The 14,012-nt window shown below is 47.6% G+C and overlaps 1 protein-coding gene across 1 annotated transcript in view; it reads left to right on the plus strand.

The window, feature by feature from the left end:
- The first annotated feature begins 3,499 nt into the window (after positions 1-3,499).
- LOC133155737 (roundabout homolog 1-like) overlaps positions 3,500-14,012 on the plus strand; it is a 71,331-nt gene continuing 60,818 nt past the window's right edge. Inside the window, exons 1-2 of the mRNA XM_061281262.1 lie at positions 3,500-4,363; positions 7,912-8,001. Coding sequence (XP_061137246.1) covers positions 4,246-4,363; positions 7,912-8,001 — 208 coding nt within the window. The 5' untranslated portion in view covers positions 3,500-4,245. The remainder of the gene's footprint in view (positions 4,364-7,911; positions 8,002-14,012) is intronic.

Consider the following 14,012-nt stretch of genomic DNA (forward strand, 5'->3'; position numbering starts at 1 on the left):
CTGCCTGGCCTCCCTCACCCTTCCCCCTCCCTCTCTCCCCCCCAGCCCACCGCACTCCCATCAGCTGCTGGACAATGAAGGCAATGAAAGTGGCCCAGTAATGGATCCTTTCTGCGTCCCGCTCTGCCTTAACTACAGACGACAGCGCTCCACTCTTGAGCCTTTGTTATCGTCTCTCCTTCGACGGGGAATGCGGATTTTGCATCTTTGTTGGTTTTTCGACCAAATGGATGTCATCGGGTTTTCAGCGTGTTTATACATGCAGTTCTTGGCGTTGCTTTGCAACGTTAGGCCAGAGATTGCAAACAGGCGGCAGTGGGGGATTTGAGAAACGAAGCAACGCCACCAGGGCTTATATTCACTTCAATCAACATATATATGTTTTGGTAACATTCTGTCACCTTAACTCCCAAATTGCAAATGCAACAAATTAATTTGCATGAAATAAGAATAGCTGTAAGATCCAAAAGGTTTTCTTTTTTTTGGTAATTGATTGCAGCGCCCTCTGTTGACTCATCCGGGGTAACAGCCGACTTTTCTCCTGGATGCAAACCGACTACCGAAAGCGCACAGAGTAATTAAAAAACGTCTTCTCCATTGTTATTTAGTCAAAATGTTTGCTTCCGGCACGGCATGGCTGCCAGTTTTTTCTCGGCAGCATATGTTTTCACGCCAGCCGGGAGATGATTGACGCGGGAGCTTCCTCAGACGTGTAGAAAAATGCTCCTCTGATCGCTGTGCACGCATGCGAGACAATTCCAAACGCGCCTCGAGGTCCGGGCCTCCCGTCGTGGCGCACTGCCGCACGCCATCCCGTAATCCCCCCTCCCCGGCCCGAAACACTGACTCTGGTGCACGAGCCCCCGCCGCCCCCCCTCGCCTTCGCAGCCCCTGGCCATTTCTCGCCACCCCCCTCCTGCCGCCACATCTTGGCAGGCGCACTTTTGCTCAGCTCGGAAAATTCAATCAGATGCTTAATTACATCCTAACACGGGTTCCTACCAGCTGGCTTTATTCCCCCGCTCCTGATTAAAGGGATTTGAAAAATGAAATTTAACAGCGCATTTGCATACGCTTCTAAACGGAGGGAATTGTCTATGTGTGTTTTTCACCCCCGTAGGAATTCATGGAAATTGTTCAGAACAATATTAACAATACAACACTTGGTTGCAAATTCATTGGTGAAAGTTAAACGTTTAGGCACAAAAACAAAGAATTTTTATCCTAACTTTCTGTCAATTTATTTCTTTTGTAAATACACAATTGCTTTTGCAAACAATTGTTAATACAAACACAATTGGTTACAGGAACATACATTTGTTAATAGAAACACGCTTGTTTAGACAAAAATGGTATTATACACATGAATACAATTTTAAAAGGTTCAGTCAAACGCAAAGGACGCGTCGTGCCGGCAACTCGGACGCAGCGGTTCATAAATCAGGCAAAAAAAAAAAAAAAGACACGTAAATACAAGAGCGCTCGTATCTGGCCTGACGAATGGCATGGCGGAGGCGTAATGGGGGCCAAGTGGGGGCCCGCTCGCCAAGCCGCGCTAAGAAAATGGCTCCATTAATCATAGCGAGGCCGATGCCGTCTTCATCATCATCATCTTCATCATATACATACGGCACAACGACTGACTGCGCTGTTTTTTATTTTTGTATTCTCGCAACGTGCATGCAGCAGCTCTTGGTCTGTCCCGAGATGCGCGTGGCCAACCGCCGATGGCGTGTTTTTCCACAAGCAAATCAATGGCATACTGTCCGTCCACCTAATATCAGCCAGCAGGCTCGCCATTAATATTGCAAACTTTATTGTGACACATTTTGAAGTGGCTGCCACTCCGCTACCTTGTCTTGCCATTTTCCGTCTACAACTATTTACAACATCACACACACAATTTATACTCTTTTGTTTTTTTTACAAAGAAAAAAAAACTAAAGCTTTTGGGGTCCAACCTCAAACACGAGAATATTTTCATATCCAGTTAGCGAGTATCCTGCTGCCTACTTTTTGCTAACATGATGAAAAGGTCTGAAATTTATATTAGGAGCAATGTAGTATTAGCGGGATTAACAGGATTAAGGGAAAAGTAACACATCATCATTGAGAGGGATTAGTGAGGTATGCCTGATGCTGTAGTCTGAGCATTTCTTTAGTGGTGAAGATGATGAAGGACACTGTAATTAGTCTCGTTGAAACAACAAGAGAAAGATGAAGCTGCGGGGGCCTATTGTCTGCCATAACTGCAGGGAAGGGGGGGGGGGGGGGTAACTAACCTCCCCCTTCCATCACCGCCACTCCAACAATGTATGCCGTTACTGCCATCTGCTGGCCGTACAAATCACTGCAGGTATTGAAGGCGACAGCGGCATAAAAGTGAACAAAAGCAAACAGAGATAATCAATAAGAGTGCAAATTGATTCAACTGACATTAAAAAACAACAACCTCTGTCTGTGCCGAGAGTATTACTTGAGTATTTGTCTGCAAACAATCTGCAAAGTTAATTTCCCCAAAGCTCTGCTCATGAAGCAGCAACAGTTTGGCTTTCTGCTGAAAGGTTCTGACAGCATACAACAGTGACCTCTAGTGGACAGACCATGCATTACATCACCAACCCTTGGCTGTAACTGCATACAACAGTGACCTCCAGCGGACGGATCGCGTATTACATCACCAACCCCCGCTGTAACTGCGTACAACAGTGACCTCTAGTGGACAGATTGTCTCCACTAACGACATCACCAACCCCCGCTGTAAACACGACAGCCCTCTTTGTGTCAAACAGGATGTGCAGAACTAGAATCATTTCCAAATTGAAATAATTTTTTTTATTGCTTGGCGTCCAAGTAAGATCATTTGGAGCCATTAAAAAAAAAGCTTTGTGCTCTTGACAAGGCTGCACTCTGCGCTTGCTAATGACATTCTACACTTTGGCAGGGAAGAAGGGAGAGAGAGAGAGAGAGAGAGAGAGAGAGAGAGAGAGAGAATGAGAGGGGAGGGGCGACCTTCACTTGACAAAGTGACCTGCTGCAGCCAATAGCCGTAGCGTGTAACCGTAAACGTAGACTTGCTGAGCTTGTCTTTACCAAAATAGTCTTTTTGTGCGTGCGGCGGCACGTCGTGCAGATCGGCCGGCTCTTGTGCCCGTTGGCTCCTTTCCAAATATCAGCTTGGTCTGGGTTCTGCAGGTTTTGTCCGATGGCGAGCAGACTTGAACCACGTTGTCGTGGGTGACGCTAATGTGTGAGAATTTCAAGTTTTGTCCCACGGTGCATAATGGAATCATTTTTTGGTCCTCTTCATTTCAAAGAAGAAGTTGTCCTGAACATTTTGTTCGATTACTACCGAATTTGAACCACATGTGAATCACCAGAATTTGGACTTTCCATCACGGCAATAGTACAATAGTCCCAAAGTTGAACCCCAAGAGGTTTTGGGAAATACAGCCCCCCCGAAGCCTGCTTGACTTTGCATCTTGGACCCCCTAAAAAAGTTTCTTGGCGCTGCCATTTTACTTTGGAGGAACACTTTGCTTCTTTCCCCCTGAGAGATGCTCGTGGTGTAACTTTTGTCCTATTGCAACCTCATTTGAGCCAAATTGCTACCAGTGATGCTCATGTGCCTCAATTGTTGTTGGCAAATGAACTTCTCATTAAAGACCTAGCCGTCAAAGAGGAACCTGCTGTCGTTCACTTGCTACTGAATTGAACCACAGCAGCAAAATATGATCTCTTGGCCCTTTTCTGAAATGTATCCAGAGGCTTCTGGTCCTCCTCCTGTGTTTACGAGGCACTCTGAAGCGTTGCCGCTTCCGACGCTCTGCTGTGTAATGTGTGATGTTCTTTCAGAGCCATTAGCGGGATTTACTGCCCTTCCTGCACATTAACAGCCAGTCATACTCCTCTTCTCCTCCGAGTGTGTGCGCGCGCACTGACATGATGAAAATCCATCCGTGTATGAGCATGGTGGGTGTGCCGCTGTGAGATAACTCCACGCAGCGGTGAGATGCTCGCTCTCAAAGTCAAGGCTGCCGAGTGCTGATTTATTTCTGACGCCCGCCCGCAGAGGGATGAGCGACAGGCTGGGCGAAACGTGCTTTGCTCAACTTCGGAGGAGAGCAAGAAGTGAGACTTTTGGGATGGATTTAGTTATCAAGGAGGACTTGACTCGGGTGCCGAGTGGCTCGAAGGACACGACGACGGCAGCTTCCCGGTGGTGAGACGGAGCCTTTCGCAGGCATGGCGAGGAGGCGGGGGCCGCTACTGGTGCTGCTGCTGCTGTTAGTCGGCGGGTGTTCCCCGGGGAACGCCCCGGGCAAGTCCAAAGGCAGCTGGAGGTGGAAAGGGGACAGGAGCCGTGAGTAACCTCTCATTCGTCCCTCCCTCCCGCTTTGCTTGAAGGAGTGAGGGAGCCTTTGGTTGTGTGCTGCTTTGGATGCTGCTTGCTCCACTAGATCCAACTTCAGCAAATTTGATTCTCATTTTTGGAGTATGACTTTTGTAGAATCTTTGCGTATGAGGGCTAAAAAAAAGGCGCGATTGCGTGGATGGCGAGAAAGGGTCACTTGCCGCTGTCCCCATGCTGCCTTTGGGCCGCTGACAGCTAATGGGATTGTTTGGCAGCGCGCCTTTGAGTGATGGAGTGGTGTGCACGTGCGTGCTTGCGCGTGTCCGTCCCTTGCGCCGGACCTTGAAAGGACGCGCCGGTCTTGATGCCCTTCCAAGAGGAAATGACGAGGACAGGACCGGCAAAAGGCGACGAGTCCGGCTGAGCGGCTCAAGGAGATGTGACCCTTGTTTTTTTATGGCCGCAAAGTGACTTTGCTGTCCTGCTTTATTTCTAGAGAAACATTTGCTCGCTCAAAAACAGCAAATAGGTTCGTCATAGTGTTGAAATTAGTTTCACATTTCTGGTACTAAGCTTTGGAGTGCCATCTTGTGTACTTTGTAGAGGTTCTGCAGAGTGAGTCGAGGCGTCCGTTCTCCAGCGGTGGTCATTTGGGGAGTGGGTCTCTTTTTTTTTTTTTTTTTTTTTTTCGGAACCCTCACCCCCCCACTTGCAGGAACATGCGCAGTACAGTCACAGGTATGCCATACATGAGCGTAATGCTGCCAAGACGCACATTTGGGCCACTCCTCCAGAATGCGTCACGTAAAATGTGCTTGTGCGTGCGCAAACAAGCGCTGGTGGGAAGAGATCAATAAAATATATGCTATTCTTAGTCGTGGCCACTTTGACGCTTGCTTTGTTTTGCTTCGCTCGTTTGTTCTTACTATGGTTGCATGGGTGTGATTGATCTATCAGTCGATCAATCAATTGATCAATCAATGAGTATTTTGTGGAAGATTGAACTTTTGCCTATTTTTCAGTCAGCAGAAGCTCCAAAAGGTCTTTGGAGCTCTCTCGAGTTTTTTTTTTAGTTTGAGTGGATACTTTGAGTCCTTTTGAACTAAACTGGCCAACATTTGTCATGTAAGTGAAGAGGTGGGAACAGCAGGGGGGAAAAAGGCAGAATGTAGGTTAGCCCAAGATAAATGTTGATGCTCTCACCCCTTCTGGCAAGAAAAAGAACGTTGGTTTCTTTCGCGCGCCATTGTTCCAAGGAATTAAAAGCACATCAGCACATTTTGACGCTCCCGTTTGACAGAATGAGTTCAATTTGCGACTCTTCTTGCTGATCAGCCTCATGTGTGTAGTCGGGACGGACGGCGGGAGCTGTTTGAGGACCTTGGCGAGCAGATGAGTTGATAATTACAGGGCCAAGACGCTTTCAAGATGAACCAACTGCGTTTCAGATGTTTGCTATTAAGCGCCATCAAACCACGGGAACCTCGTAAGACTCCTCACTGTTGTGGCTGCGCTCCATCTTGTCATTAATCGTCGTTGTTTGGCTCCCACGCCGCAACGGAGCTCACGTTGACACGGCTCGGATGGTTTTGATCCGTTGAGGAACTGCATGGGAGCGGGAATACGGACGGAAGGTTCCCATCTGTGGTACGATCATAAACCCAAATTGTTTTGTTGAGCAATGACGAACAATGAACGAGGAGTCCAACGCAAAACACATGCCAATGACGTCACTGTGCAAAGTTATAGGAAATCTTCTTTTTGTGCGTGCGGCAAGCTTAAGCTGGCACGCCGTCTAATATTCATAAAAGGAAATGAAATATTGAGCGTAATAAACACGCAACGGCGTGACCTTGTTGACGGCCAAGGAAGAACATAAAAAGCAGAAAAAATTACATTTTTAATAGACGTTGGCGAGAAGTCTGCACGTTCAATGAATAAATTGTGTCCATTGAATATTTATTTCGCATGATATAATTCAATTTGACTGTGATGTTGTTCCAGTGAGTTTGAGAACTGAGAACAGAGGAATGTTTTGCAAATGCCTCACATTTATTGTTGCAGACGAGGGCCAGGGATGAAAGAGTGTATTCGGCTTCCGTCTCCTTGACTGAGAAGAAAAACAACTCGTTTTTGGGTTGTAAGGATAAAAAAGGGAGGCGGGACAGAGATGAAGTCATGAAGACGTTAGGATGCTCTTGATCTATTTTGGGTTGTGAACACAAAGCCTGCCCGGTGTCAGATGCTCCGCTTTACCTGTCTGGCATATTTTCCTTCGCGTTTGAAATCCGTGTGCATGCACGTGCGCCTGGTCGGGCGCAGCGTGGCGCCAGCCGGCCGGCCGGTCAGTTTCTTCCAGCATCTTTTGTGTTTTTCAAACCTGAGACAAAAAACGTTTTGATGCAGGCTTTGGATCACGTTTCTTGATACTTCGCATCAGGAAGTTATTGCTGTCGTTATTTGATGTGCCACACAATTGATTTGTATTCGTTATTTATTATTATACATTATTATCTCATTTGATTAAATACAATATATAATATAATATAATATAATATAATATAATATAATATAATATAATATAATATAATATAATATAATATAATATAATATAATATAATATAATATAATATAATATAATATAATATAATATAATATAATATAATATAATATAATATTTACATTTATTTTATATTATTATTTATTATATTTTATTCATCTATGCCCCTCTCCCAGAAGTTCTTGATTGTAACTATCAGCTTGTGCAAAGTACAGTAGGAATGAAAGCGCAGCCTCAAAAAGGTCATGATCACGCACATGTGTCACACGATGATGCAGACCCCCCGGATGCCCCCCGTCAGCAGTTAGTCATGCTAAACGCCACCCTTGCACAAAAGGAATCAACAGCAGGAGCGCTATGCAGTTTCCGCCCTCCCTCTGTAGTCACACTTGGCTGCTCTCCAGTGAAATTTCCCGTCTGGCCGCCTGCTGTCTATCACAAGGCCCTGACAAATACTCGGACAGATTGACACTCACTGTGAGGTGGCCAAAAGAAGTGGGGGTCGGGGCCGGGGGGCCCGGGCGGTCCCTGAAATGACCCAGAAAGAGATTGAGCACGGCTGTGTCGGATTTGTCCCGCCCTCACGCCGCCTTTCACACTCAAGAGATGACACAAAAGTCGCCATCAAAAGGCCCTGATGAGCAATTAATGGCGCATCATTGCATTTGCATCCAGTCTGTGTGTGCGTGCGGGTTGTCAATCATGTTGTGTGTCAGTCTGCCCCCCCCCCGCCCTGAGTGGGGCCACTTATTGATACACGGGACTGTTTTCACACTCACTTAGACGTCAAGCTGCTTCAGGACACATCGGCACGGGCCCGCTGGGACGCTCAGGGAGCCTACTTAACTTTTCGATGCGTTTTTCTCAATCGGGATGGAGCGTCGGCCGGGATGGAGCCTGTGTTTTATGTGGGCCTGCGTGGCGGGCGTGGCGGGCGGCGGGTACCGAGCGGAAGCGGCGTCCGGGTTCTCAGTCCCTGTGGTGTTATTGTTGACAGAGACGGGAGCGGCGCAGGACGGGCTGAGCGAGGCTCCCACGGCGGCTCCCACCCCGGGACGTGGCGACGACAACTCTTTGGGCTACACAGGTACCGGATGCCGCGCCTTGACGCCGTACCCGTCGCTGTCGTTTGTTGCTTGTGTCAGCGGCAAAAGTGTGAGTCGCTATTTGGGTTTTGTTTTTTTCCCAGTCAACTTGAGAAATTTAAAAATTCTGCTCCGAGGTCAGCTGACGAGTTGCGCCCACCGCAGATTGACGCAAACGTGCTGAGGCGGCATTTAGCCGTTCTGCTGCAGGTTGTCTTTGAAAGAAGGGCGAGCGTTTTGTAAGGCGCTGTGATGAGCCTGACTTTGGCAACAATTTGAAAGCTTCCCTGGTTCCCTTTGGGCCGGCTCAAATTGTTTCCCGATACATATGTCGGCTTCACACTCCGTTCACCTTAACGAACGCTGCACAGGCCACACAGGCGTGAGACGTGGCGGGGAATATTTACGACTTTGCAAAAGATGACGCCCAACACAGTCAGACTTGATTTTGTCGGGTCGCCGCCATCGCGAAGGGCGCAGAGCTCGTGTGAAAGAGCGACGGCGGTGGGAGGCGAGGGGTCGCGGGGGGTCATAAATCTGAGCAGCACCTGCTCCCCCGACCGGGTGCGCGGTGTGAGGTCAGCACCAGCCAATATCCCATCGCTCATATTTATTACGCTCATCGCGGCGCCAGTTTGTTTTGGCAGCTGCGCCGACAGAAAAAGAAAAGAGCGTAAGAAAGCAGGAAAAGCCGGGGGGGGGGGGGGTGTCTTCATTGCTCCCATCGAGGCGTCAACTATAAGAAGATAGAAAGTCTTGTCGCGTTTTCTGGGAACTCTCTGCTAGCTAGCGCAGCTCCAGCAACTTGTGCTGTGTGTGTAGCTTTAACATGCTAGCTCACGGTAATTCCTTTTTTGTTTTGTTTTGTTAAAGGCCTCGACTGAAAACTCTCAACGGTTGCATTGTGAGGCCAGTGGGAAAAAGGGAAGCCTGTTTATCGCTTGGTCCTGCTTTGTGCTGGATGACAGTCTTCATTCTCTGTTTTTCTCCTTTCACTGCTTTCAACTCCTCATCCGCAACAGTCGGTACAAAATAAGAGATTGCGGACGGTCGACTTTAACCCTTTATTATCGAGTTGGTGTGCGTTAGCTAGCTGAAGTTAGCTAACCTGGGTAACTTACTCCGAAAAAAAGTGCCATCGAACATCGCAAAGGTATTCAATGTTGCCGCATGCTTTGAATGGGAAACACTTGCGCCACCCAGTGGATGAGTCTCGAACTGCGTCATGGATTGATTGGAAATGCACGACACAATTGACACGTAATTCCATACAAATGTCACAGCCGGCAGTCCGAGGAGGCCACGCTTTTTTCCTTCAGGTGCTTCTCGGAGGCTCCCTCGACGTGCAATCGGAGATGATTTGTTGCCTCTTTTAGCCACGGCCCTCGTCCCACAGAAATACAATCTCCCTCTTGCCAAGGTCGTCTGCCGTCTCCTCCCCGCGTCTAATTAATGTCTGCCTCGCCGTCACTCCTCTCATCGCCTCCGTACCAGACTGACCCGGGGGAGGGGGGGGGGCGTCAAGGCCGCGCGTATAAATCAAACAGCATTCCTGCATCAAGTTGTAAAGGGAAACACCTCCACCATACTCCAAACGAGCATTTTTGTTTAATCTGGAAAGACGTGCAGAGTTGTTTTTTTGTCAAAACATGCACAAAATGTTGCCCTTTCTCATTTGACAGCGTGTGCTTCTTTTTTTAATTGTTCAAACCCTACTTGAACTTTTTATCTCGCAATCCAAATGTCTTCATTTTCCATTTGTTTGCGATTTAACAACAGCATCTTTGTTGCGTTGACCTCATCCGGTTTGGAGTTTACGCCAGAAGACAATGTGAGCCGTGAAATCGTCTTAGTCACCGAGGGAATGCGGGCTCCTTCTTCCTTTGGCCCTCTTTGCTGAAGGGGGCCCGTCCGGGTTTTGTGCCTGGTCCGACGCGTGTGAATAGCAGCTCGGCATGGAAGCGAACAGGATCCCCCGTCGTGCCGCATGCATAGAAACATCCCGAGAAAAGATGGAACGCCCCCCCTCCATAAAAAGAAGTATCACAGCACATGAAAAGGCCTCATTGAGGGATGGCCAGATCGAGGGGGGGGGGTGCACAGTTTTCATTGAGGGATGCCCTTACCACTTTGAGGGAAAACACTGTCGGCTGTTTTTGCCGGTGTGGCGGCGGGAAGGACAGTCAAGCGGGAAGATTCCGGAATACGGTATCTGCAGGATATTTGCGGACCCAAAGTGGACGAGTGCCATGCGGATTCTCGTGTTACTGTTAGCCGTGCTGGTCGTGCCGGGGGGCCCCAGAGAAAACCACCCCGGCGGGGGTCTCGGTCGTTGGGCTGCTTTGCGCAAGTGCAAACAGCTACCCGCACACTTTGGACTCGACCGCGATTCCTCCCGCCGTTCCCGTGGGAAAGCACCAGCGTGTCCTCGCAGTAAGTGGAACCTGTCTACTTGCATGGCAGAATCTCTTCTTAATAATAATAATAATAATACAGATTATTGTTATTATTGCAAATTAATTTTTGAATGTGCCATCACACAAATGACAAATTTGTTTAACGACAAAAGGCACAGTCATTATTCTGCTTGACGCGTTTCTTTTGACTTAACCTAATGTTCTCTGCTTATAAATCTGAAACTCAGTTTTTGGTGAAAGCAACCCTGACATGACATGGTTTGACCTTAGCAGTGGAGTTTTATTTATTTATTTATTTGCTACAGGACACAATTGGATGCCTGTGAGATTAAGTTCAGGGAAGCTTCGCTAGAGGGCGCTGCGCGGTAACAAATGTGCAGCTTGAAATTTGAGAGCAGCTCATTGCTTTTTCTGGTAGACAGAGGGAGGAAAAAAAAGAGCGAGAGGCTTTTAGCTATTCTGTTTCATGCCACTCATACCCCCCCTGCACCCCCCCCCCCCCACACACACGAACCCCTTTCACGCCTATATAATCTTTTAAAGCATCACTGTGAATTATTTATGAGCTGGTGGTGGCTTGTGTTTAAGATTTTTGCTTCATCAGAAATAACAGACTGGAGGCGAGTTAATAAAAAATAGAAAAAAGTTACTTCATATTTCTCATCTCTCTGTTTCTCTCTCTCTCTCTCTTTCTCTCCCCCCCTCCCTGTCTCTCTCGCTGTCTCTCTCAAAAGTCATTGCAGGTCATTGAAGCATCAGCCACATCATAAAACTTTCATAAAATGATCTAAATTACAAAAACATTCTCTTTTGATTGGAATTTATTTTCTTTCCGAAATGATTCCCATCAAGATCTTCGTAATGTCAGATTTAAATATACAATTATTATTAAATATACAACCCAATTAGACGGTGTTTCCGAACTTTTGACTGGATACCGTATATATTTGTGTGTTTTATTTGTTTTATTTATTCCGTTTGATCCTGTTGGATTGACCTTCATCCATACAGGAATTATTTACCCACCCCCTAAAAAAAGGGCTTTTTGTGCTACTGAAATATTACGGGGGATATTAATGCCCCCAGAGACCAAAGATTACGTGTTTGGACCATTACATAATAATTGTACCGTTTCAATAACAGCATCTTATCGTTTCGTCCCAGTGGCACCGCCATTTCGGGAAACACGCTCGCGCACTCGCACATCATCATGATTAAAAAAAAAAAAAAGATAAGCCGACTTTGGTGTGCCTATCCAGTCGGAAAGTAGTTCAATTTCCACACTGGGAAACATCTCCTGGAGAGGGGGGAGGAGGAGAAGGAGAAGAGGAGGAGGAGAAGAAGTGTGTGTGTGTGTGTGTGTGTGTGTGTTGGTGCGCGCGTGTGTTAATGGAGGGACCCATAGCTTCCCCCAGAATAGTAAAGCAGTGATCGCGGCTTACTGCGTCGCTTCTTCTTCTTCTGCTGCTGCTCTCTTTTCAAGCCTCGGGATGTAAAAAAAAAGAAAAAAAAAAAAAAAGAGGGATGGAAAAGTTGCGGTGACTGCGTTGGATTTTCTTCCGCTCTTTTTGTCTTGCCGGTCGGGACAGGACGGCGTGGCGTGCCTCGGAAAGTTTCCCCCAAGTCCGGTGACACAACGTCGGACTGGAATGATGTGATTTGTCGCCTTCTTCTCGGCACTTTTTTTTTTGAATGAAGTTTTGACACGCGCGCGGCAGCGACACCGGGATGCTTCTTCACGCCGGAGACTTTTTTGCTTTCATTCAAGGCGTTTTTCGGGACGCCGACATGTATTGACGTCCAGAGTTTGGAATTAATTTGGATTACTTCTGCAAGGCGAGAGAGGCGCAGAATGATGTCTCCAACTTGTTCGGGATTTCTCTTGCTTGTCGGATTTGTCCATGTGTGCTCAGGTGAGGGGAGCAAAGTCCCGAATGGTTTGGCTGCAACCTTGCTGTCGAATTTTCATTCTGATTTTTTCCCTACACCGGCGCTCGTCAAACACGAGAAGAAACCAGCATTGACGTGCTTTATTGCAGATTCTTTCATTTTCCGCGACTCTCTTTTTCTTTTCTTCGTGGGGGAACGTTGGTACGTAGACATTTGGGAGGCGCGACGCTCCCTAAGCGACAGGATATGGATATTTTACATTTGAGCAATTCTGTAAATTTTGACATTTACTGTTTCAGAACAAAATCAGACAAAATCGTAAATAAAGCACATGACTGCGCTGACTGGTGCAAAATGTGCTTTTTGACTCCGTGACGCATCCCAAGCTCACAGAAACTGAAGTCGTTCGCTTTAAAGCACTGTTTGTTCAACACAGACAGTCGATTGAATGTCATTTGAATTTTTTTTTTTTTTTTACGTCAGCGGAGTTAAAGTGTTCTGTAAGAATTGCGCGCTTCTCATGCAGGACACTGAAGCGCATTTGTTGGCCACGAACGTAAAGCGACGAAGTCCCGTGTGGACGAGCCCCCGCCCCTCCCTCCATGCGTTTCTTTTTTTTTTTTTTTGCTGAGCTCTGTGTTTTATTTCCTTTTTCGCCCGATCGGGTAACAACGGTTCTTAATCCAGACGTTGTATTTCCTCTCTGACCTGTTTATAAAAGGAAAAGTGCAGGCTGTAAAATGGGGGATGGTGGTGGTGGTGGGGGGGGTCTTATTATCCTCTTTCTCTCGGGCCGTGACATGAATGTCTTTCTGGATCTTTCGGAGCATGATATCCAAGCTTTTCCAGGTCACTTGCCTCCCGAGTTCCGGCCCGCCGTCCTATTAAAAGACATTAGTGCAAGTGTGTCCTGAGTAGGGCTTTTTTATTTTTTTGTCCTATCTTGTCCAGAGGCTTCGTCAAACGCTGCAGGCCTGCCATATGACCTTGTTTTGGGATTTTATGATGTGGCCGGTCGCCGGGCGGCATAAAGGAAGGCGGGTCGATGCTCAGCCGTGACGAAATGCTGCCGTGTCCTGGTTGGCAGTGTGACAAAGTGCATCCGGACGCAGCGAGTACTCAGAAATGTCGACGATCAGGCTCCTTATCATGATTCGACAGAACCTCCTGATGATTTGAATCGGGTGCGTTGAGCAGGGCCACGTGTGAAACGGGCCGGGACGGCACCGATTGAGCGGCAACGAATGATTTGGCTTGTTATCAAGCCACGAGAATGTCAGCGCAAAACGGCAAGGCGGCGTCGACCTCGGCGCCGACTTGACAAATCGTCTCCTAAGTGCTGATAAATTGGCCGAGTGGCTCCGGCCGCGACGCGATGACACCGCGCAGCTGGCATCCGCCGCCAATTAATGAAGACCCGGCACAAGTCAGACTCATCAATGTCCCCCGCTTGACACTCGCTTGCATTCCAAAGCACCGGCAACCGACAAAACGGTTCCGCCTCGCCTCGGTCCAAAGTTGGGGTTTCAAATTGTATTCCGGTCCTTGGGTAGGATTTCAAAGCAGGTTTTGGAGCCGATGTTGGTCTTTGGTTTTCAAACACGTTAGGATTTCAGATGAGGCTTTCAAAGTATAGTTTAAGGGTTCCATCAAGATCTGGTGCGCCTGGCGCCTAGTCCCGATCCAATCCAAGCAGTGTGACGAAA

Source organism: Syngnathus typhle, linkage group LG6, assembly GCF_033458585.1.
Source record: "Syngnathus typhle isolate RoL2023-S1 ecotype Sweden linkage group LG6, RoL_Styp_1.0, whole genome shotgun sequence".
NCBI classification, from domain to species: Eukaryota; Metazoa; Chordata; class Actinopteri; order Syngnathiformes; family Syngnathidae; genus Syngnathus; species Syngnathus typhle.